Consider the following 25,262-nt stretch of genomic DNA (forward strand, 5'->3'; position numbering starts at 1 on the left):
TTCACACCTACGGGCAATTTAGAGTCTCCAATTCATGCATGTTTTTGGGATGTGGGAGGAAACCGGAGTGCCAGGAGAAAACCCACGATTGAACCCCGGTCCTCAGAACTGTGAGGCAGACGCAACCAGTTCAGGGTGTACCCCGCCTCCTGCCCGATGATAGCTGGGATAGGCTCCAGCACGCCCGCGACCCTAGTGAGGAGAAGCGGCTCAGAAAATGGATGGATGGATGGATCTTACTCCAAAAGCCATGGTTCGCTAAGAACATGAAATTATTGACAGCTGTAGGCTAGAATGTACCGACCTAACCAATTAGAAATATAATTGTCCACAGTGAAGACTGTCATCAACAAATAAAGAATACTTGGCACTACAGTGGAATCATCAAAAGCAGAATGTACCTTTAAACTTGATAAAGTGGTCTGGAATGCTGCCAATAAGTCTACAATAAAAATTAAAGAAGCTGTGAGAATACCTGTCAAGTGCTACTTGTGCACAGCATGTTACGCCACTCTCTCATATTCTTTCAGTCAGGGCTATTGGGTAGAGTAGAATTTCAAAGGAAAATCCCACTCTAAATAAATCCTCAATCCTTGAGTTTTAATCATTCCCTTTTTAGTCATACAATTGTTTTTGTATAATAAGAAAGGGAGCAGTAAGGATAACTATTTACTAACTTTCACCAAGTGACTCTCTCTTTACATACAAATAAAATCACTCAAAGTTGGACTCACATGTAAGCCAATTTTGTAGCACTAACTGGACAAAATATATTTTCATCTAACATCCTACCATAGTCATAGAGTACCCATGGGCTTCATTTGTGCTTCATTTAAAACAACAATCATTATCCACTCCCACACACTGGTCCCAAATGCCATCGACAGAGGAGGAAACAACACCAGCCCGAAGGGTGCATGCATACTGTATGATTGATGTATCAGTATGCTGTAATTGTGCCTCTAATTTTACTGACACATGTTTATAGGATACTAGCGCTGTTTCAATTTGGGTAGTTTTACAGGTCTAGCAATTCTATCAATGCATGTTGCTTTTGAATTAATGACTCAGCCGACACTAGATACCTTTAGTAATACTGTATGGGCTGTATGATATATGTATGACACAGGGTTTGTCTTTTGGGTGATGCTGTCTTCCACCTTCCACGTGCTACTTGCATGTTTGAAATAGTGTACCACCATCCCAGTGGTCTACACATACTGCTGCATATACATTTTCCTCAATGGCAATATGGGGAGGCGGCACGATGACCGCCTGGTTAGCACATCTGCCTCACAGTTCTGAGGACCCGGGTTCAAATCTCAACTCCCTTGTGTGGAGTTTGCGTGTTCTCCTCGTGCCTGCGTGGGATTTCTCCGGGTACTCTGGCTTCCTCCCACATTCCAAAAACATGCATGGTAGTTTAACTGGCGACTCTTCATTGTCCCATGGGTGTGAATGTGAGTGCAAATGGTTGTTTGTCTATATATGCCCTGCGATTGGCTGGCAACCAGTTCAGGACCCACCTCTCGCCCAGAGTCAGCTGGGATAGGCTCCAGCTCGTCCGTGACGCTAGTGAGGATAAGTGGTACGGGAAATGGATGGATGGTTATATGGGGAATGGGTGATGGAATAAAATTACACATTTTTACAATACAGAGATAGAGTTACTGTATGGAGAAAGCATGTCTTTATTATTAATCACTCTGAAGGAAAATCAAATCTACATTCTGCATTGCATGCTGCATCCAAATTCGCTAGAGAGAGGAATTTGAGGTTTAAAAACACTAAAAACATTAACATGCACTAAAGAAAACTGGACTATTGCATCCAATCAATGAAGACCAGACTTTTAAAATGTCTGTAAACATTTTATTTTCTGACTGTGTTTGACTCTTCGTTGGATTAACACACCCGGACTCTTTTATTGGCAACCAAATTCTTATTGCATGGATACATTTCGATAGATTGCTGACCGTGACAGGCTGTCTGTGCATGCTCCAGTCTTCACGGCTGACTTATCTGGTCCTTTAACAGCATTTAATTCACAAGAGAAGCAGGGGAGGCCAGAGGGAGGGGGAGACCAGTGAGAAAATAAACTACCTTAAAAAAAAGTACAGTAGGTGGATGGAAGGGAAAAAAACATGTTTAAAAAGTGATGGGACATCTGCAAACGGGTAAAATTTAACATTACAGTCAAGAAAAAAAAATAAGCATTAAAAAAAAATGTACCGTCATTTCTCGTGTATAATGCAAATTTTCTTCCCCCCAAAAAATGTCATAAGTCAATAGTGCGCATTTTACACAGGTATAGGGGAAAATTAAAAAAAATTCTTTCACATTTTCTTAATGTATGAGGCCAAATAGAGGTTATGAAAAAGCTGTACACTTTCATTCCAATATGCCACCGCCACCTAGAGGTTATAAAAAAGGTGTAACTCTAACCAGTCGGCCACCGTGCCGCCATATTGTTTTTTGTTTGTTTGATTTTTTAAATACGACTATTGGCTGCACAAGAACCATCATTAATTTATTTATGGATATGTTTTGTTTCATGTGTTTCGCCTTGCCAATCATGTTTTCTTTAAATAATTGTACACATCTTACAAATTATGCCTGGGTAATCAAACATATGAGCACAACTGTGTGTTTCCTCATTTACTAATCAAGGGAGGGCTGTGAATTTCAAAATAAGAGCAAGTAAATAAAAAAAAAATACGTGTTGAAATAAAGTGCTTAACGTCAGAATAATTATTTGAAAAAACTAATAAAATACAAATAATACTTCATGTTTTGATCATATGGGTAGAAGCAAAATCATGCATTGTAAAAATGCATTATACATAGGTAGAAGGGGTTTCCAGAATTTTGAGGTCAACTTTGGGGGTGCATATTATACGTTGTACATTGGTGTGGATTATACACGAGAAATTACAGTATTCTAAAATACAGTATATACTTTACTGTAGTTTGATATGCAAATGTTGATTGTCACATTTTCTCCTGAGGTGCCCTTTTGCAGTGTGCCGCTTGTACAAGTTTTCCAGAGGTGTAGTCTTCTTTTTTTCTTTCTGGAGACATTTTACCTTTAGAAAGGAGACAATGAGCGGGTTCTCAGAATCTCCACAACCTGTTCTGTATTCCACCGATGTTTGATCCTGACCTTACTGTTGCATGTCCTTGGTGCATGCAGACCGCAGCAAATGTTTTTTTTTTTTTTTCTTCAGGGTGGGGTTAGATCCGTGAGGGGTGGGATTGCATGCTCCAGAACATTTTAATGTGCCTTGTCATTCTTAGCACACCATCAGTAAGCCGCACAGCATGGCCTCAGAGCAACCATTTCTATGATGAGATTGATTGAATTATTGCTGCTCAAGTTGACACTTAATGGATTATGATGGTCAGAACAGTCATTACGAATGAGGCAGATCTTTGCGAAGACACTTCAATCCTCTATCTTTGTTCTATGCCTAGAAAATGTTAATATTAAAGTTTTATGTTAGTAATCTCCTTATGTTTAACCTGATGAAAATAAGGTCTAATAAAAACGACTATGTTTTTACATAAAGAGAACCTCTACTGGATTGTTTCTAGTTAATAACATGCTTATGAATGACCTTACGTTTTCAGTGTGGTCCATAAATAGCTCTACCTTACAAAATAAATGTTTTGCACACAAAATGAGACATTTTCCAACATAATGGAATAATCGTCTTGGATAATTTAGTGTTTGGTTAGACATTGTTTTGATTGAGGGGCTGCAGGCTGCAGTGAACATAGAATAATACATTCTGTTCTTTTCTGAATAGTGATACACATATTTTTGCTATTCTTCTACAGTTTTCTGTTTCACTGAGCAATCGGCACTCAACCCACGAACCCTCTACTGTACTTTCCTGACATGAAAACCACTATTTTCCACAGCAACAAATTTATACAACCAGTTGTAGAGCCGTACATTAATTGTGCTTGCCATTTAAATTTCGAAACAGCTGTAAGATTTGTATCTCTTTTCATTTCCTTCACCTTGGTTTTCATTGCTTCTGCCACTGTATTGTCATCTGCATTTGTGATGATATCATCGCACTACTGCAGGAGGAGGTTAGATGGTTGACATATTGGATCGTATGTGCATACATATACAGTACATTGTGCAATATGTATGAACACATTTCCTCTTCACTTCAACGTTTGGAGTTTACTAATTTGGTTTCACTATTATTTTCAGTACTGCAGGTTTATTATCAACTCTCTCATCATGTTTGATGTGAATAGGATGACATTGTTTATTTTTTTTTCATTCAATGATATATATTAATAGAGCTAAATGTTGTTTGATGCCATAAATACATCCAGAATACACAAATTAACAAGCCTTTTTTTTCTCATTTGTCTTCTTTTACATTCCTTCTGGGTCACTGCCTCATCAATGACAGGTAAGTGCACCTTTTGTATTCACTGGACTCAATACACTCTATAAACACCCAAGTAAGAATCTTTACCAGAAAGCACTTCTTAAGTACTTATTGCACCCAGGATACATTTAGGCACAGTGCTTTGGTAAACAGTAAACATAGTTTCCTCAGTTGACACTTGGAGAATGGAGCAGTCCCATTTATGCAGCCAATCTCATTTGCGGCTTGAGATGCCAATCTGCCCTCTCAGACAGGGAGGAAAGAGGTAGCAGAGAGTGGGGAGAAAAGCATTTATTCACCCTGACACTGATCAGATAAACGCAAAATGATAAATGCTGTCTCTTCTTATTTCCTTTAACCTGTGTTAACATTTTGCTCAAAACGGAGGGCCTACAGTTTTGCTCTGCTGCTTTTGAAATATGTAATCAAAGCATCTCTACGATTCAGTTTGTATGAGGCGATGTGGTTACGAATAGGGCTGCATGATGCAGTTGTCATGGTGATTCATTTCACAAAATTGTGAACAAGAAGGGCTGATAACTGCCTTTTTTTATTATTCTGTGTTAGTTTAAGTGTAAAATTACTTATTCATAAGTTGAATTTGGAATATTCATTTGAAAATGACACATTTATAGCTTTTAAAAAGACTGTGCTTTTACCCAAAATGGCAATTACCCTGTCATGTAAATTATAGCTGACTGCAATGAAAATCATAATTAAAAAAAAATGTTCATTTGGGGATTTTACAATTGTATCAACAATGGCCGCAAAATACATATCATTCAAATGTTAGAAAGGATGTCTAATCACCATCACCGAGCCTGATGTGATACACAATATGACATTAAAGATAAACATTGAAATACATATACATACAAGTCTACTCCGATTGCAAGCTGATGTGATTCCCTTCAAGTTCAATCTGCCTCAGCGTAGTTTGCAAATTGCATCAATCTTGGACAAATTGCCTTCTTTCTTGACAAATCCAAAATTTAGCCTAACGCATGGAATTCTTCAGAACATGTACCTCTGCCTTCACCATGACACGTGCTTTGTTTAAACTCACAGTAGCATAAGATTTGTCATTGATGAGACAACAGCTAGATGACTTGAAACCCAATAGGCAAAATCATTTTCATTCAATCAATTCTCAATACGTATTACAGCCAAATGGTTTTCATATTAATTACACACACACACAACATTGTAATAATGACACTTGAAGCTATCCTTAACTTTGAGTGTATTTTTTTCCCCTTTCACTGGGACAGTTTAGACACAATATTCATACTTTGACAACACTTGTATTTAATTAATTTTTATTGGTAAATGACACAAGAAACTGTTTTTTATTATATATATATAATTCATTACCATGCGCTGACCAGAATTCTTTTAAGATCAGAGTTATGAATAATTACCAAAAATGTGAAAAACAACGAAAGTTGATGTTTTTTTTTTTCTTATTTACTTCTCTTAAAATAAAAAGTAGTTTTGACTTCAACTCAAAATTTGGCCATCATATAAATAATTGGTGGCTTAACGACATACTGTAAATGAAAAAATAAAATACTCATTGCTTGAACGAGCTAAATATAAATAAGATTTTATCAAAACAAGATTAGAAGTATTTTTTTATGTTTGGATACTAATAATTAATTTTTAAAAAATCATCAGTTCAGTCCTGCGTAAAGCTTTTTTTTTTATTTCAGCCACCATAATACTCTGAATATTAGGGACTGACCCACATGTGCTATTAGACTGGTTACATGGAGTCCCAGATGTAGACCCAGCTGTTGCCACGTATTATCTCACAGACTGACCCTGATCATTTATTTTAAGAGTGAGGCAAAGCATTAGGAAAAATCGGCATAGGCCTAGAAAATTGAAAACAAAACACATCATGTATAATAATGACCAAACAATGATAATAATACCGGTAATAACGATGACCATTAATTTGCAGTTCCTTTACCTTCATCTGTGTCAGTGTAATGAATATTCAGCTTCCAACCTTGCCCCCATTCTCTTAGCACTTTCCCCCTCTGCAGCTGCAGCCACAGGTCTACCTGCTGTGCCATATGTACGTAAGAATAATGACTCCGCCGTCATTATTATTTATTCAGCGGTACCCATACTGCATGTAAATGAGCCGCTTGCTATAGGCCGCCCGCAGAATTAGCCCCTGTAATGAATGTAATTAAAGTGCCCTATTGGACCTGTGTCTGTTTTAATAAAGTTAATATTCTGACAGTTTGCTCATTTTATAGGAGGTGGGAGGGCTTGTTGTGCGAGAAGTATTATATATTCAGATTTAGTTATTATTAAAAATAATACGTTCCCTGCAATGCTTGAAGTGTAGTTTACATATTTTATCATATTTTGCTTATTTCTTTTAATGTATTCACAGCATCCATGAGCAGGGTTTGTAAACAAATGTCTCGACTTTTTATGTAGTAATATCCTACTGAAAAGAAGGTGACATTTAGACGGGAGTGAACAATGAGAGAACTGGTCCGAGAACGGTTTAAGGCTCAAAGACAGTACTGTTCATTCTTAGTGTGGTGATCCTGATTATAACCCACCTGTTATAAAAGAAGCAGTGCAACGGCACCCACGCATTGCCATTTGTCATCACCATCTCCTTGCAGCCCACTGCAGTACATGCCACCCGTGATTTAGCTCTGCATCTAGTTATGAGGGGGTGTTAAATGTTTATTATGCAGCACAGCCCAAGTCCCAATGACACGGCAAAATGTTGCTCAATCAATACCCCTCGCAGGAAGCTAGGTTAATTTGTTTTTTCAAGGATTTTGTTTTTGTGTCAAGGTGTTTGCTGCAAGCTATTTCTTAAAGGTCTGTCTGCGGAGTGACGTAGTGACATGAGCGCACACGCTGTGACACAAATCCGTTGTCCCTTCGAACTGGTTAAATACTCACAATTTTTCGGCGGATCAAGCTGTCAAAATATGATGTGCAGGTTTGTGTTGGGAGGCCGGTTGAAGAACTGACGAGAACCATCAAGGACCAAAAATTCCAACTTCAGTATTCGCAGCTATTTCAGGCCCGTTCTTAATCATTGTGGATTTTTTTTATTAACCAGTTTAAAACATCATCCAATATATGTCCTCATTATTGTGGTGCGTTATTTTGAAAGATGAGATACTTCTATCACTAAGACAGCTTTTGTATGCTATTTTTTGAGCGAGACCTACTGACCAAGTGATTCATAGACCACATTTTTTATGCTGCAGCGTTTAAAAAGACCTCATAGCCAGGTTTCCATGGATAGACATATTTCACTGTACCCATTTCAGCTTGTAACTACTTGTATTGGTTAGGGTCCTTGAAATCTAATATTTGACCTTTTACCTGGTGTTCACACTCAACAGAATGTTCCTCTTTGTGCGCTTCACCGCGTTTCATGTCTGGATTGCTGTGACCTTTTACTCTTTGTATCAGTAGTTGCATACCATTGTAAATTCACATGATCTCTCATAATTTGCTACATTATTGACCTACATCAAGCTATTTCTTTGTCTCTTTTGGATCTGTGTGCAGATTGCATGTGCATGTGCTCAGTTGTGCGGTTAAAGCTACAAATGGGCATGTATTGTATGTCATGCAGCTGGCAAGCGGCTGGGATCATAACACTGAATGCTGAGAAAGAAGCAGAATGTGTCATGTGTCTGACAGTCATCAGAACACCCTGTTATGGTGGGGCGGCAGTAGCTCATCTGGAAGGAGCTGGACTTTGGAACCTGATGTTTACAGTATGAATCCCACTGCGGACAATAGGAAAGTACAGCTAATTGATGGAAAGATGCCCTTGAGCAAGTCAGCACCCCTTTCTCCAAGCTAAGTCACGCAGTCACTTGCCCTATCACTCTCTGAGTGCCAACTGACTGTATCCTTGTGAAGTTAGTATTCATACTATACAATAATATCAATTAGATTAGAATTATCCAGCAACAAGAACTATATTCATCATGTTGGGTATTTAGTTCACCATTCAACGCCATTGGTTTTCATTGAGCTTCATTTATCTAGTCAGCCAACATATACAGTAGCTCCCCTCAGAGAATTATCCCCCCAGGCATAGGTCAAGCAGACATATGATCTTGTTTTCATTTCAATGAAGTGTTCCATTTCCCCCCACATTTACAGTTATTGTCAGAGAGGAAAACAGGGAGAGATGGGACAAAAGTGAAGGAAAAGTAAAGGTGAGCAGGAATGGAGATAAATTGAAAGTAGTTTAATGTCAGCCAAGCTTTTTCAATGATCAGATGTTCTCCATAACCTTTTGCTCTCATCGCTTATTTAAGAAAAAAGTGAACTGAAATAAATTGTGGTGCCAACATTCCCCTCAATGGCAGGCACCATCCAATATTTAAATAAATGAAGCTTCACACTCTTAAGATTCATCAGTCGCATGTTGAACAGACGGTGACATACTTTGAAGGACAGCTAAGGACAAAATTACTTGACAGATATGATGACGAGAGAATAATTTGAATCTATTTCCTCATCCGGATACCCCATTGTACATGCGGCGTTTTGCATTTACAGGGTATCAGCTTATGATTAACAGTCATGTCGAATCTTCAAATGGGTCAAATATAAACTGGATCATAAATCTCACATGGCAACTAATAACCATTATCCTTCCCTGATAAATGTTCACTGATGAATTACTTCAAAGTTGAACAGTTCACCCCCTCAATGTTGACAGGGATGGATTGGGTTGAAAACTTGAATATTGTGTGAGGTATATATTTGAATAACCAAAAGACAAATTTTCTTTCACTTTGCACCTCCATTCTCTCTACCATGTAGCATATATATATATATGTATATATATTTATATATATATATATATATATATATATGTATATATATATATGTATATATATATATATATATATGTATATATATATATATATATATATATATATATATATATATATATATATATACTGTATATATGATCTGTATATATGGACATATTCTTTACAAATACACTTCCTTTTGGTTGCAAATCATTGTTTACCCAACTGGCATTTATCAACTCTTTTATAGGGCACATCTTGAAATGTACTTTTTTTTCAGAAAATTTTAATTTCAGAAAAGTATTGAAGCAAGTGGGTAATACCCCCCAAATATCTAATAATAATAATAATAATAATAATAATAATAATTACCAGTATACTGTATAAATAAAATTTTCAGAGGTTGCAATTTTGTTTTGTCCCTCCACACAAAACCACAAAATTCTGCCGTAAATTCCATTTCAGTTTCACAACCTATCCACAGAAGGATAAACAGCCCAGTAAAAGTAAAGTGATTGCTCAAACCCAGTAAAAGTGGATACTATTATGTGCCCACTGGCCTTGTTGAGTTCAAAACATATGCATCACCTTTCACCATTATTAGAAAGATTGTCTTGGGTGAATTCTGAAAACATGTTTGTTTGATTTATTATTCCTCTTGAATAACACTTTGTAAACATAATTTGAATTTATATCAAAATAACACGAAATGATGCTGATTTTTTTTTTTTTTTTTTTCACAAAATCCATTGTAAAGTCATCATATGCTTCCACTGCTGTGGGAGTTGAGAGTCAGAATCTAGTGTACAATAGGCAAAAGGCAGCCACACTCTGTAAATATATGCACACTAGAGAGCAGTCTGTCCCCTCTTTCTGCAGTTGTTGAGATCCTCCGTCTCCATTTTACAGTCCCCACCTCCTCCCACAAAATACAGCAGCTCACGTCAAATGACACAGGAAATAAAACATGTACACAACACCAAAAAAAAGTATCTATATGTATATACACATGGAAATGTGTACAACAAACATTTTACATAACATGAAAACACAGAATATTATAAGTCAGTGTCTCCCTTGAAGCTGGTGGATTACCCTATTTTAGTGATTTAAATCTGCATTTTAAATGTAAGTAAGTCTGCTTTAAATGGTAGTTGTCCTCTACGTGCTTGATTCAGTGAAGCCACCAGGAAAGCCAAAGATTCATTAGCAATGAGTGATTTATATAGTTGACATTCTGCTTTCTTTACTTTGATGGTACACAGATATGCCAAATGATCATAATGTAATTACTTGATCAAGTTATTTTAAAGCAAAAGAGGATCAAACTACACTGCTCGTGAACCAACACAGTGAATCATAAATCAACACACGTCATTTAAAATAGATTGAGTAAAATGTAAATCATGGAGATTACATTTGAGATGCAAATATCTCTCTGCCCCTTTCATATCTAGTTAGTTAGCTAGTTTTGTTGTTTTTGTTTTGTGGTCAAAGGACTGCAGAGGTATTGCTTGACAAGCAATGTTGTCATCCATCCTTTGTGATAAGCGTCTCACATACAAGTGTTTTCACTGTGAATAGCAATTCATTTATTTAAATATTTTTTTTAGTTTACAAAAGAAATATCTTGAGCATTTTTTTAACAGTTCCACTTCTTTAAACATTTTTACACGTTGTTGTATCTTTACATTTTTAATCCAACTTAAATATGTTTTTATATATGTTAGATCCTTGTCAAATATTGTTTACCATAATACAAATATTTTTTATTTCTTTTTTTGTTTGTTTCCACAGCTTAATTACATGTCAATGAAGTAGAAAGACACATTAAAGCTAAAATATACATCACTCAAGGGGGAAAAAAAAGTTTGCGCAGCTTCTAATGTATTCCTCTCAGTGTTGCTATTACATTAACAGTTCCAAACGTCAGGAGCCCATTTTGCCTTGTAGCATCAAATCACTAAAGAAACAGCAAAATGATCAGCTGCTTGAAGCAAACTCATTCCATATCACAGTGAGAAGCTGTGTAAAGTGTGACCAAAATATACATTTAATCCTTCCGTTTCAGTGTATCAAAAACATTATTAGCCGATCGTCAGTTAATCATGGGGGGGTGACGTGCTGTCAGCCCCAGGTCACACCTCACATTCCCGAGAAGGTTGCTGTTGGCAAGTACAGGAGCCGTATTCATTTATGATAACCAGAGCTCCCTCAATATGGTTAGGCTTATAGTCAACATAGTACTCTGGTGTAGAAATCGTAGCCATCTGCTGCATGCTTTGCTTTTGCTTCTGTTTACGACGCTGACTGCTGAAACATTGCCTCAGTTGTCTTATTCCGGCTGGAAAGCACTTCCATGACACATATAACATGAGCACAATGATGAGGAAGGAAAAGATGAGTGCCATAGTGCCAGTCACAACCTTGTGGATCTGCATGGTACTCTCCAGGTCGTCATGTCCCACTGTGACAGTGAAAGAACTGGGGACCCCTTTACCGTCTTCACCATCATAAGGGTTGGGGGTAAATGGGCCAAGGAACACGGAGCCACCTTGGACCAGGTCCCTTGTGGAGGCATGCAGACCCGCTGAGGTAACTTCCAGTGGGGGATCTTCACAGAGCTGAAAAGCATAGACAGCATCCAAGACATCCTCACCTTGTGCAGTGTCTGGGCTTGAACACAGCAATGAATTGTCACGTTGCCCCCGAAAGGCACTCAGCCAAGAGGCCAAGGCACAAACATTGCGGCTGCACTCCCAATCATTCCCTCCCAGGGTAATGCTGTTCAAGGAGGACCATGAATCCAAGATGCGCTGGTCCATGGAAGTCAACCGATTGGAGTCTAGCATCAATACCTTGAGGTTGGGTGCACTCTCAAAGACATGTGGCTCAATGTACTCAATTTCATTGGCAGATAAGTCAATCTTATCCAAGAAATGCCATGTCCAGTCCAGGGTATTGACAACAATTGTTGCTCGATTGTTGTGCATATACAGGATACGTAAAGAGATGAGCCGAGGAAAATGGGCTAGGTTGACTTTGCCCAGCTTGTTATGCTCGAGATGCAGCTCTGTCAACTTGAAGAGTCCAGCGAAGGAGTTCCGTGCTAGACTCTGCAGTTGGTTGTATCCCAAGTCGAGGAACTGCATGCTGCGGCAGTCTTGAAAAATCCGTACTGGCACAAATTTGAGAGCGTTGTAGCGCAAATGCAGATTGGTGAGCTTTCTAAGGCCATGAAACAAGTCAGGCTCAAGAGCCTGCAGCCTGTTGTATGAGATGTCCAGGATACGCAAGTTTGGGAGGGGCCTAAAAGTACCATTTGGCAGGCCCTCAATTCGGTTGCTGCTCAGGTCTAATTCTTTGACCCGCCTTAGCTTGTCAAATGCAGTCTCCTCCACAATGTCAATGTTGTTGTGATCAAGGTAGAGCCAGGTGAGCTGTGACAGGCCAGCCAGTTGGCCTTCACGCAGTTCAGTCAAGTTGTTCTCTCTCATGGACAAGCCCATGGCGCTGCTCAAATTCTGGGGAATGTCTGTGAGGTTCAACCCCTCACAGTAAAGCAGCTTGCTGTCGCAGCGGCACAGCCTCGGACAAACCCCCTCCACCATGGGAACCATTCTTAAAAAAATGCCCAACGAACACAGTATCAACCCAGGGGGCTTCTTCACTGGCCACTTTAAATACAGTCCAATTAGAAGGAAATCCATCAGCATAAATATCCAGGGATTTTACAGAGCAAATGTCCATTCACTCTGGATATTTTTTGTCCACCTATCACATCATATGTAGAACATCATATTTTATTTATTTTGTTTGCTTTTTTCTTTGTATGTATTTTATCTCAACACGGGTTTAATTTTTTCTCATTTGGTCAGCAGAGGAAATCCTTGTCCAAAATGATAGTCTCTTTGCTTATGATAGAGATCAAACGGTGGGTGGAGAGGAAAGATGAAAAAAATGTCCTCATAGATCAATCTTATCTGAAAAGATTCCTACTCACCCCTATCCAAAAGCTGACAATCTCCATTCAGCGTCCCGCTTTGTGCCCCAACACTAATTATGTGTGGATCTAAAAAGGACCCTACTGTGGTACAAATTCACCATCACCCCCTCCCTTCTTTCCTTTCAGCGGACACCAGATCCTTGGCAGGCTTACAATGTCTTAGTTCTCCTCAAGTGAAAGAGACGGAATCCAAGTGGGGAGATGGTAGAAAGCGCAAGTTCCCCAGTCTGTATGTATGAGCTCGATCTCTTCAGCTCCTCCGCAGTCCTCTGCTGCAATGATCATGAGGTGAAGAGTACATTTTAAAAAAAATATCTTCTGCTTTTCTCCACCTCCACTTGCTTAAGTTTCAGCAGGTCTGCCGGGATACATATTATCACCCATCTCTGGGAGCAATCATTAATTTGTAAGGTTTTAATCCGTCCAAGCGGTTAATCATGCTTTCAGTGATGGATGCTGTCGACAGAGGTAAAAAAAAAAGACTTAAAGAGGTGAACCCAGTTCACTGTTTTCTTATTTGACAGTATTCCATGTCAGTTGCAGATGTGGGTTTAAAGAAAAACAAAAACAAAAAAACAGCCTCTTGCATCCCCAGTGGCTTGCAGGTTTCACTCCCTCCCTTGTTCTCCGGGGGATTTTCAGCCGGATGGAAGAGGGTGCTGAAGGTTAGTGCTGGTGGGCAAGCAGGGGCGGTAAATATGGAAGCCAAAGGAGCGCGCAATCCCTCGCAGCAGACCGGTACACTGACAGTGCATGCAGAAACACAGACTGTTCACTGAGTGTCGTAAGCCACTCACAATTCGGAGAGCTCTCTCTCGCTCTCTCTGTCTCTCTCTCTCTCTCTCTCTCTCTCTCTCTCACTTTCTCTGTTGCTCTCCCTTTCGCTCTCTTTGCTTTGATTGCTCACTCACTTGGTCATGCCGTTCGCCTCCTCCTCTTCCTTCTTACCTCCTTGTCGTTCTCCTGCTGCGATTTTCTTTTTTTTTCTCTGTGCCTAAGACATTTTACATATTCGGAATGGGCTGGGCTTAAACCCAGCACTTTAATGAAACTAATCTCTCTCTCTCTCTCTCTCTCTCTCTCTCTCTCTCTCTCTCTCTCTCCCTCTCTCTCTCTCTCTCTTGCACTCTCTCTCTCTCTCTCGCTCTCTCTTTCTCTCTCTCTCTCCTCTTCTTCTCTCTCTCCCTCTGTTTCCCTTATATCGGGCCAAATAATGTCTGCCTTCTTTGACCTCAGTGAGAGAACTTTGAAATATGAATTGTATTCCATAGCTAGAGTACAATAAGCCAATGGTTAGAGGTGAGAGTATGGCATTGTCTATTTGATCAACAAATCCCATTGTCCTGAATTTTCCATCATTGTCAATTAGGTCCAGACTGTCCTCTCTGCATACAGATGTAAATGGTTAGTTAGTTGAAAGCCATATTCTTGTTCTTCGGATATCTCATACACTTCTAGGGACACAGTCACTGGCTTGTGTCATTAGCCAATTAATTAGACGATGATCAATTGCAAAGATTTCCATTGCTTAGGTCTGTATGCTTTTTTCACTTGACCTTTTGTACTCACTGAGTTCATTTTATTTAGAGATTCATTGACATGTCATTAAATTGAACATGTCAGATTTCAGTCATTCATGAATATTATAATTACAGGGATTTAGATTTTAAATAAATGGTGACTCAACAATGTTTTACAATGCATATCTATAAATCTATCTATGGGCTTGGTAAATGAGTTTTCACTTGTATAGCACTTTTCTACCTTCAAAGTACTCAACACTTTAACACTGTCTCCTCATTCACCTACTAATGACACAGCATCAGGAGCAACTGGGGGTTCAGTATCTTGCTCAATGACAGTTTGACACGGTCACAGGGGCCAATGATCATACTTACAACCTTTGGATTGGGAGACAACCACTCTACCAACTGAACCATGCCGCCCAGCCATCTATGAATATTTTCAAAAAAATAAAGTTCATCTGTTTGAACAGTAAATGTCTTTGTAGTGAATTTAATTAAATATAGGTTGAAAATGATTTGGAAATTCGTTGTATTCTGTTTTTATTTTCCTTTTACACAACATCCCAGCTTCATTAGAATTTGGATTGATACTAGACCTAGGATTCGGCATCGAAATCCCCAATCACTATTCCCAATGACTGTAACGAATGACTAGCCATTCACAACTGAATCATTACTGAAATAAAGACATGTCATTGTCTGACAAATGAAAAATCCAATTTGATTATTTGAAAACTATCAAGCCCCCTGGTCGCAGTTCTTTTTAGGTTGCAGATTTCATCACAACACCACAAAAGACTGACACATTTACACTGACGGACTCTAGCAACCACTTTTCCTTCTGGAAAAAGTTGTTGCCAAAACACTTCTTTTTAGTTTAAAGTGGCTTACTTAAGCCAGGATCCCTCGCTGTATCGTGGCCATGGTCTCTTTTGAGTCGGTCTCGGTGCCGTAAAATACGTAAATCCATGATGGCTGGGTACATCTGCTTCCTTACAAGCGGCTAAAAAGCTGGCTCTCATCAATCATCTGCCACGATATGTTAAACGAATCTTGCACAACTTCATCCAGTTCATCTGCTGCAGTTGCGGTCTGCCATTAATATCTCTGCAGCTCCTCATGCACGGCCATAGGACACTTAGTTCCATGGAGATTATTGTCTCGGGGGACATGACTCCGTAATTCATGGGAATGGCTAAAGGCTGCACTAGCTACAATAGCTCATATGCACATGTACAGAATCAGAATAATCTTTATTTGCCGAGTATATCAAAAACAGAAGAGGAATTTGTCTCCGGTAGTTGGAGCCGCTCTAGTACCACAATAGCCATTTGACAGAAAATACTTTTGAGACATAAAAAAAAAAAACTGTTGTGCACTGCACACCGAGTCACTGAACAATGAAATATTAACGGTGATGTGATAATGCCGATACATTTATTTTTTTTTTTACAATTCTGCAAATGATGAAGAGCCCTCTAGCAATTTAGAGCAGTTTGAAATGACAAATAGAGTGATAATCTGATACAGTGACCATTGTGCAAATGGTGCAGGGACTATTCAATGTAAGCATTTTAAAGTGACTAGTAGTGCGATAATCTTGAAAAAAAGTCAATTGCAGTAAGTCAAAATGGCTGCAGAATGGCCAGACACAGAATTTAAATGCAGCATGTCAGTGTTGCAGCGCTTGTCAAAATAAAGTAAAGTAAATAAAGTACGTAATAACGTATGGTACGTTATTCTTTGATTTGTGCTCATTCAAAGGCGAAAATTCTCATTCGGCATTCATTTTTTCAGACAGATTCGCAGGTCAATTTGAATTACCATCGATTCTTTCTTAGTGCTAGTTCGTATAAATGCAAAACGAAAGCCGTATATCAACAACACCCAGAAACGCTGCCAGCTTCTCTGGGCCCAAACTCATCAGAGATGGACTGGACTTATGCAAAGTGGAAAAGTGTGATCTGACAAGTCCACATTTCAAATCCATCCATTTCTCGCGCCGTTTTTCCTCACTAGGGTCGTGGGCATGCTGGAGCCTATCCCAGCTATCTTCGGGCGAGAGGTGGGGTACACCCTAAACTGGTCGCCAGCCAATCGCAGGGCACATATAAACAAACAACCATTCGCACTCACATTCACACCTAAAGGTTTTGGAGCAACATATATTGCCATCCAAGCAACATCTTTTTCAGGGATGTCCTTGCCTAATTCAGCAAGACAATGCCAAGTCATATTCTGCATGTGTTACAACAGTGTGGCTTCATAGTAAAAGAGTGTGAGTACATACCTGACTCCCATTCAAAATGTGTAGCGCATTATGAAGCACTAAATACGACAACGGAGACCCCGGACTGTTGAGCAACTTAAGTAGTACATCAAGCAAGAATGGGAAAGAATTCCACAAGCTTCAACAATTAGTGTCCACAGTTCCCAAACACTTGAGTGTTGTTAAAAGGAAAGGTGATGTAACACAGTAGTAAACATGCCTCTGTCCCATCTTTCTTGGAATGGGTTGCAGGCATCGACTTCAAAATGAGTGAATATCCACCAAAAAGCAATAAAGTTTATCAGTTTAAACTTGGGGTGTCCCGATCCGATCTTTGAGATCGGAAATTGGTCTGATGTCAGCAAAAAAAACAAGGATCCGATTTGACAAAATATCAGATTTTACCACACTTACAAGCAGTCCATTCTATACTAGCAACATCCAGCAGCACCTGGACAGCACGCAGAGCCCACGTGATCACAACAACAGTTTGCTCAGGTGCTAACATAGTAGCAAGGAGTAAGAGTGAAAAGTTGCTTGCTTAAAGTTGTTTATTGACACTCCTGTTGAATTTCACTGTAAAACTGAACAGACATGACAAAAGAGTTACACCTATTGAATATTCAAATACATCACATATTTAGTTTCTTTATTCGTTTTTGTTCACAAAAATCGCTAGCTCAAAGCCAACACACAAGGAATGAAAAACACCATTGACCAGCTAACGAAAATCAGCATCAAACTCACGGCACTTATATTTCTCCAAATAATTTTGGTACACAAACGCAGTCATTGATGGTGTAGTGGTGCATTCGCTTGACTTCAGTGCAGGGAGCATGGGTTCAGTTCCCACTCAGTGACGGTGTGAATGTGAGTGTGAGTGGTTGTCTGTGTGTATATGTGCCCTTCAACTGACTGGCAACCAGTTCAGGGTGTAGTCCGCCTTTCGCCCAAAGTCAGCTGGGATAGGATCCAGCGCCCCGTGACCCTAACCAGGATAAGCGGTGTTGAGAATGGAGGGATGGTACACATAAGCTGTATAAACACATACAAACAGGCAACATAACAATATTCTCTGACATAAATATTCTTAAAACTCTGTGAAAAAAGAGTTATAATAACAATATTTGATCGTCACTTCTTCTACTTTCTTTGTTACTGGAAATTTGTATTTCATCGCCACACTGCCCCTCAGAGTTCAAGACATACACAGCAGTTACCTGATCCAACCCATCGGTTCATAATTAATGGGTCGGTTTTTCTCATACCTACTGTTGCTGATTATTGTTCCCTGTTTGATTAATATTAATTAATATTAAATAACTTGTCTTTGTAGTGTATTCAATTGAATATAGGTTGAGACGGATTTGCAAAATGCATTCTGTTTTTATTCATTTTGCACAACATCACTCCTTCATTGGAATTGGGGTTTGTAAAAGAAAAGAAAGATCAGTGGAGTTAGAGGTTGTGATTTTCCTGAAATCCTGAATATCCATCCATCCATCCATTTTCTGAGCCGCTTCTCCTCACTAGGGTCGCGGGCGTGCTGAAGCCTATCCCAGCTATCATCGGGCAGGATGCGGGGCACACCCCGAACTGGTTGCCAGCCAATCGCAGGGCACATACAAACAAACAACCATTCGCACTCACATTCACTCTTATGGGCAATTTAGAGTCTCCAATTCATGCATGTTTTTGGGATGTGCGAGGAAAATCTGTGTGACTGTATTTCAGCATATCTATTACAGCAGTGGTCCCCAACCACCGGTCCGCGGACCGGTACCGGACCGTGTGGCATCTGTTGCCGGGCCGCAGAGAAAGAATGACCAATTTATATAATTTCTGTTGTACTGCAATTCGTGTGTCAGTGTGTTTTATTTTGAAAATTGACTGGATCTTCGCCACCGCAACAGCTGCACATCTCAATTGACACGTCGCGACTGCACAGAACGCTTCCATTTCCGCTCCCAGCCGGCTCGAACACTTCTGTTTCCGGTCCGAGCGATCTGGCTAACGGCGGCAGAGCTCAGAGAACGAAATAATTTCATAAACTAATTCAGCTCATTACGTTAACTGAAAAGATTTGTTCTTTTGAATGAAACGTGTGCGAACGAAACAGCACTATATCAGGAGTCCTACTTAAAATACGGGTTTGTCACAACAGTTAACTCTCACGCACCAAGTCCGCTCTTATACAGATACAGTCTTAGGTTTCTGCTCGACACAGGCAGAACTACTTTTACATAGTTAAAAGTCTACTCTCATTATATATATATATATATAATATAACTGGTCCCCGGGGCAAATAAGGTTGGGGAGCACTGTATTACAGGAACATGGTCAATGATATGAAAACACTTTTTTAATGAAAACGATCCCTCACTGGTTTCGTGTTTGACCAAACGTTAACATTTGCCCTTAACCTCCTGCCATGTGCATTACTATGATTGAACTCAAGTCAGTAAAAATAAACCATGCATAAATTCATTCTGGCACGCTGGCCGACTGGTTAGCACAACTGCATCACAGTTCTGAGGACCCGGGTTCAAATCCGGCCTCGCCTGTGTGGAGTTTAAATGTTCTCCCCGTACTTGCATGGGTTTTCTCCGGGTACTCCGGTTTCCTCCCACAACCCCAAAAATTTGCATGGTATGTTAATTGAAGACTCTACATTGCCCGTCGGTGTGAATGGTTGTTTGTTTATACGTGCCCTGCGATTGGCTGGCGACCAGTTCCGGGTGTACCCCGGCTCTCGCCCAGAGTTAGCTGGGCTCGGCTCCAGCACGCCCGCGACCCTCGTGAGGATAAGCGGTATGTAAAATGAATGAATAAATGGATTCATGGATAGCATCATGTAGAACCTTTACCTTCTCTTTTGCAAGTTTCAATGTATTTTTATAACAATACAAGAACCCAGACACTACTCTCACAAGCCATTTTGTGGCCTTTCTTTGTGAACACATGCAACATATAGGACATATGGTGCAAACCCCAGTTCATTCTGGTAATTTTTCTGTTGTGCAGTGGTTTGAGGTTACAGTGTATTGTTAGGATGAATTCATTTGAGTGATCACATAAACAAACAACCCCCCCAAAAAAATCTGCATCTATGATTACAAGCCCATTATTTAAATAATTTATTGAATCAGTTTGACTGTATGAGCCCAACAAAACAATGTAGATGATGATGACTAATTGGCCCATCCATTTCAGAGATAATGTCGATGGGCTGCTGGGAAAGGATTGTGGTAGAGATATTTAGTGTGGCTGTCTGTGGCGTTGGAAGAGATGGTTCTGTATACACAAGGGACCCCAACCTTCAGCAGATTGAGGTTGCTTTCAGTGGACAAAGGGCTGACATGAGTTTGTTTGTTCACCATGTTTGTCTTTTATTACATACACAATCTTTTTATAAATCAGTGTGTAGCAAGCAGGAGTCTTCTGATTGTAACTTTCAGTCAATGTGCAATACATCATCCATTTATTTTCTATAGGACTTGTCCATATTATGGTCGTGGGTGAGCTGGAGCCCATCTCAGCTGAGATTAGAACCCCGAATGTCAGAACTGTAAGGCAGAGGTGCTAACCACTAGGTCTCTCTGCAATGCTAAATTAACAAATAACCTTACAGTGGAGGGTCATTGATGGTGTAGTGGTACACTCGCTTGACTTTAGGGTGGGCAGCGTGGGTTCAGTTCCCACTCAGTGACGGTGTGAATGTGAGTGTGAATGGTTGTCTGTGTCGATATGTGCCCTGCGACTGACTAGCGACCAGTTCAGGGTGTAGTCCGGCGTTCGCCCCAAAGTCAGCTGGGATAGGCTCCAGCGCCCCGCGACCCTAACGAGGATTAGCGGTGTTGAGAATGGATGGATGGATGGACTTACAGTGGTTAACAGAACAGGTGTAACAATGTAATTACTTTTCTAACAACAGTATTTGTTTGACAGAAGGAAAATGGTTGTTTAAAACTTCCCAAAGTACGATGATTATGACGATTTGTGATGCGCATTTTCCCTCTGCATGCACCATCAGTGTTCCAGAACAGAAAAATTCTGCAGATCCATCTTCAACATTTTGAGACATTGGTGGTGGCTTGACACACAAAACAAACAAAGAAATGTACCTTAAGACATACTGGAACAATGAAATAAACAATGAAACATTTGTACAATTAAAGAAAGAACAAAGGTTTGCACCGCAATGCATTCGGGGTGATATTTATATACACTGCAATATTGAAAAAGCAGAGACTAATTTTCAGCATTGAGTTCACGGAGAGTTCACAGAGAGTTCACCCAGCTAAATACTCATTGCTCCCTCTTACTCGTATGTGTGCATGAATAGTGACTCACAGTGAGATTTAATGGTCGTCTGAATTGCTTCGAGCGATTTCCGAAGCAAGGTGATCCCCTAGTGACAGAAGCAGCAGACAGTGATTTACCTATGTTACAACACAGAGCAGTCACGCTATCAGTGTCAAACATCCGTTTTTAAACTAAATCAAGATTAGAGCTCTACACTTGCCAGTATTTCACAGCAAGTAAACCGAGACACCTAAAAAAAGAAATAAAATAATCACAAAGGGGAGATAATCCCTAGATGACCAAACTTCCTGGTACAGTATATTGTATATGTGTATATAATAATAATAATAATAATATTGGTGGTAGGGTAAACAATTGGTTAGCACATCTGCCTCACAGTTCTGAGGACCTGGGTTCAAATCCTGCCTCGCCTGTGTGGAGTTTGCATGTTCTCCCCGTGCCTGCGTGGGTTTTCTCAGGGTACTCCGGCTTCCTCCCACATCCCAAAAACATCCATGGTAGGTGAATTGAAGACTCTAAATTGCCCGTAGGTGTGAATGTGAGTGCAAATGGTTGTTTGTTTCTGTGTGCCCTGCGATTGACTGGTGACCAGTTCAGGGTGTACACCGCCTCTCACCCAGTCAGCTGCTCCAGCACGCCCCCGACCCTCGTGAGGATAAGTGGTGCGGAAAATGGATGGATGGTTATATGGGGAATGGGTGAAGGAATAAAAGTTACACATTTTGTACCCCGCCTCTCGGCCGAAGATAGCTGGGATAGGCTCCAGCACGCCCGCAATCCTAATGAGGATAGGCAGTACGGAAAATTAGTGAATTAATAAATAATAATAATAATAATATATAGCACTTTTCAAGGCACTCAAAGATGCAATTGCACACACCTATTCATTCACTCCACAGTCCCACCCAAGTGGTGGTAAGCTGCTTGTGTAGCCAGCCACAGCTGACATGGGACAGTCTGACGGAAGCGTTGCTGCCTTTCTGGGCCTACAGCCCCTCTGACGACCAACAAACATCCAACCACATTCATAGGCCTTGTGGGTTAAGATCCATTTTTAACAAACCAGGCTTGCTTAAACGTCAGGCAACAAGCTAGTAGCTACATTAGTTATGACTTCAGTTACTCCCTTTTCCCGGAAGGATGGGCAGATACACGTCATATTCTCACAACTTTTGCACACGTAATGAAGTAAAGATGGTGCCCCCCTGTAGGCAAGAAGATGCAGTGTTTTAAATGAATTTAAATAAACAGCATCAGATGAAGAAGTTATGCACACGGCAGTTTTGTCATCTAGGGTTTAGTTCGCCTATAATCCTGCTAAACATCACTTAATGTGGCTACCGGCTGTCTTTCGCTCAGCTGTCACATTGTCTATGACATGCATGGCACTGAAATACTTGGTAGTACTGGATAACAAGACTGCGACACCAAAGGAGTTTTATTGCTTTGGATGTGAGTCTGCTTACTTTGTGGTAACCTCCATGGTATATTGTTCTTCTTCTCTTAACACCCTTTATTGAGCATGGTCCTTCCTTTGAGAAAAGGGGTCCAAAACGTAAAACACACTCAAATAGGCACTCCTTTGATGTTGGTTTTAATGAGGTCTAGTGAGGTGTGCTGACATCTCCCATGACGGCTGTCACAGATGATAACTGTTCAATATCCGGAATGTGTGCAGCTTTAAGCTGTTCGACTGTATACAGTTACCTTTCAAGCTTGCTTTGCTCTTTGTGTCTATCTTCTGACTTCAGAGATAACCATACACATAATCTTTGACTTTGTTGTTGAGATTTGTTATGCTGTGCATTGACCTAGAAATCCACCCAAAAGCCACCAAGCCCAATTTTTAACTTGGCTGTCCAAAGGAGCATTGTCCCTATTTTTGAAAGCATGACTACTGTGGCCCGTTGCCTCACCCTGAGCAGAAGCATTCATGCAGTGTCATGTATCAATTACCCTCTCTTGTTGAAATGATGAAGAGCAGAATTGAGGCTGTGATGTAAAAGGCTGAAATTCTTGAAAATGTTGACTTGTGCGTCTCAATAATTAGGGTAGTAGAATGGAGGCAAATGAATCCGGAGTTCAAGGAAGGATATGTCTTATGTTTCATGTTTAGCACACTAAACCCTTCATCTTGAAGAATATTCATCTTTTAACTGAATCCACATATGTTTTCATCAAAGTGAAAGATAACGCCCTCATGCATTTGTAATTGACATGAATCAACTTAAATGATCAAAAACAAATTGTCGCGGGCATGCTGGAGCCTATCCCAGCCAACTTTGGGCGAGAGGCAGGAACCAAAACTGTTCGGCAGCCAATCGCAAGGTACATATAAACAAACAACTATTCGCAATCACAATTCACAATTTTAGAGTCTTCAGTCAACCTACCATGCATGTTTTTGGGATGTGGGAGGAAACCAGAGTACTCGGAGAAAACCCACGCAGGCACGGGGAGAACATGCAAACTCCACACAGGCGAGGTCGGATTTGAACCTGGGTCCTCAGAACTGTAAGGCAGATGTGCTAACCAGTCGCCCCCACCGTTCCACCATGTGTGTGTGTGTGTGTGTGTATATATATATATATATATATATATATATATATATATATAGAGAGAGAGAGAGAGAGAGAGAGAGAGAGAGAGAGAGAGAGAGAGAGAGAGAGAGAGAGAGAGAGAGAGAGAGAGAGAGAGATGTGTTTGTGTGTGTGTGTGTGTGCGTGTAATGGTGTGAAAAAGTGTTTGCCCCTTTCCTGATTTCTTATTTTTTTACATTTCTCACACTTAAATGTTTCCCATCATCAAACTAATTTAAACATTAGTGAAAGGCAACAAAAGTAAACACAAACTGCAATTTTTAAATGTTTTTTATTATTAAGGGAGGAAAAAAAATCTAAATTTACATGACAAGTGACTGCCCCCCCCCCTTTCTTTTTAAAAACATAACTGTATCATACCTAAGTTCAATATCTCTAGCCATACCCAGGCCTGATACAGCCACACCTGTTCTCAATCAAGAAATCACTGAAATAGGACCTGCCTGACAAGGTGAAGTAGATCAGATCCTCAAAAACTAGACATCATGCCGAGATACAAAGAAATTCAGGAACAAATGAGGAATAAAGTAATTGAGATCTATCAGTGTCGAAAAGGTAACATCGCATTTCAGAAAAAGAACATCATAGCAACAGTAAAATATGGTGGTGGTTATGTGATGGTCTGGGGCTGTTGTCCTGCTTCAGGACCTGGAAGACTCACTGTGATAAATGGAACCATTAATTCTGCTGTCTACCAAAAATTCCTGAAGGATAATGTCCGGCCATCTGTTTGTGAGCGCAAGCTGAAACGAACTGAGGATAAGCGGTCTGGAAAATTGAAAAATAAATATTGAAAAAAAAATAATAATAAATAAATTATATATATATATATTCTATTATACATTTCATTTAGAATGATACAATCCGAAACGATTCAGTGGGTGGAAATCAATTCAGTAACTTTTTTGCGAGAAATATGTGTCACTGTGAGATGTGCTGGTGAAATTTCTTAGATTCTTGATCTTGCAAGTGAATTGGGTAAAAACAAATTATGATCATTAAATATAAAATATTCCCTGATGTACTTTACATTTATGTGGCTTATTGTTTCCCGTAATGTATGTGTTTTGTAATAGACTATGAGTCTGCTTAATACATGTTGAATTGATTTAATGGCTCTGCAATAAAACAATGGGAAAAACAGCAACTTATTGTTATATTACTTCAGCTATGATTTTACTTGTTTGGACACTTTTTTTCTTAGAAAAGAGATGTTTAATCGGTGTTAGAATTATGAGAATCAGAATCAGAATCATCTTTATTTGCCAAGTATGTCCAAAACACACAAGGA

At 39.7% G+C, this 25,262-nt stretch overlaps 2 protein-coding genes across 5 annotated transcripts in view; one reads left to right on the forward strand and one right to left on the reverse strand.

Moving 5' to 3' along the window:
• The window catches only part of ctnna2 (catenin (cadherin-associated protein), alpha 2), a 373,639-nt gene that overhangs the window by 180,264 nt on the left and 168,113 nt on the right, over positions 1-25,262 (forward strand). The window contains exon 8 of one of the 4 annotated variants that reach the window (XM_061772277.1): positions 4,437-7,096. The exons of the other annotated variants lie outside the window; for them this stretch is intronic. Coding sequence (XP_061628261.1) covers positions 4,437-4,547 — 111 coding nt within the window. The 3' untranslated portion in view covers positions 4,548-7,096. Of the gene's footprint in view, positions 1-4,436; positions 7,097-25,262 lie in introns of those variants that run through there. 4 annotated transcript variants of the gene reach the window in all.
• lrrtm1 (leucine rich repeat transmembrane neuronal 1) lies at positions 9,864-14,158 on the reverse strand. Its single transcript, XM_061772271.1, has one exon. The coding sequence runs from the start codon at positions 12,958-12,960 to the stop codon at positions 11,383-11,385; it is 1,578 nt and encodes a 525-aa protein (XP_061628255.1). The 5' UTR covers positions 12,961-14,158; the 3' UTR covers positions 9,864-11,382.

This window comes from Phyllopteryx taeniolatus, chromosome 4, assembly GCF_024500385.1.
Source record: "Phyllopteryx taeniolatus isolate TA_2022b chromosome 4, UOR_Ptae_1.2, whole genome shotgun sequence".
In the NCBI taxonomy this organism is placed as follows: domain Eukaryota; kingdom Metazoa; phylum Chordata; class Actinopteri; order Syngnathiformes; family Syngnathidae; genus Phyllopteryx; species Phyllopteryx taeniolatus.

Bases quoted from the DNA above. Each gene is read 5' to 3' on its own strand.
- lrrtm1 (XM_061772271.1), bottom strand. From the start codon at position 12,960: ATGCTGATGGATTTCCTTCTAATTGGACTGTATTTAAAGTGGCCAGTG.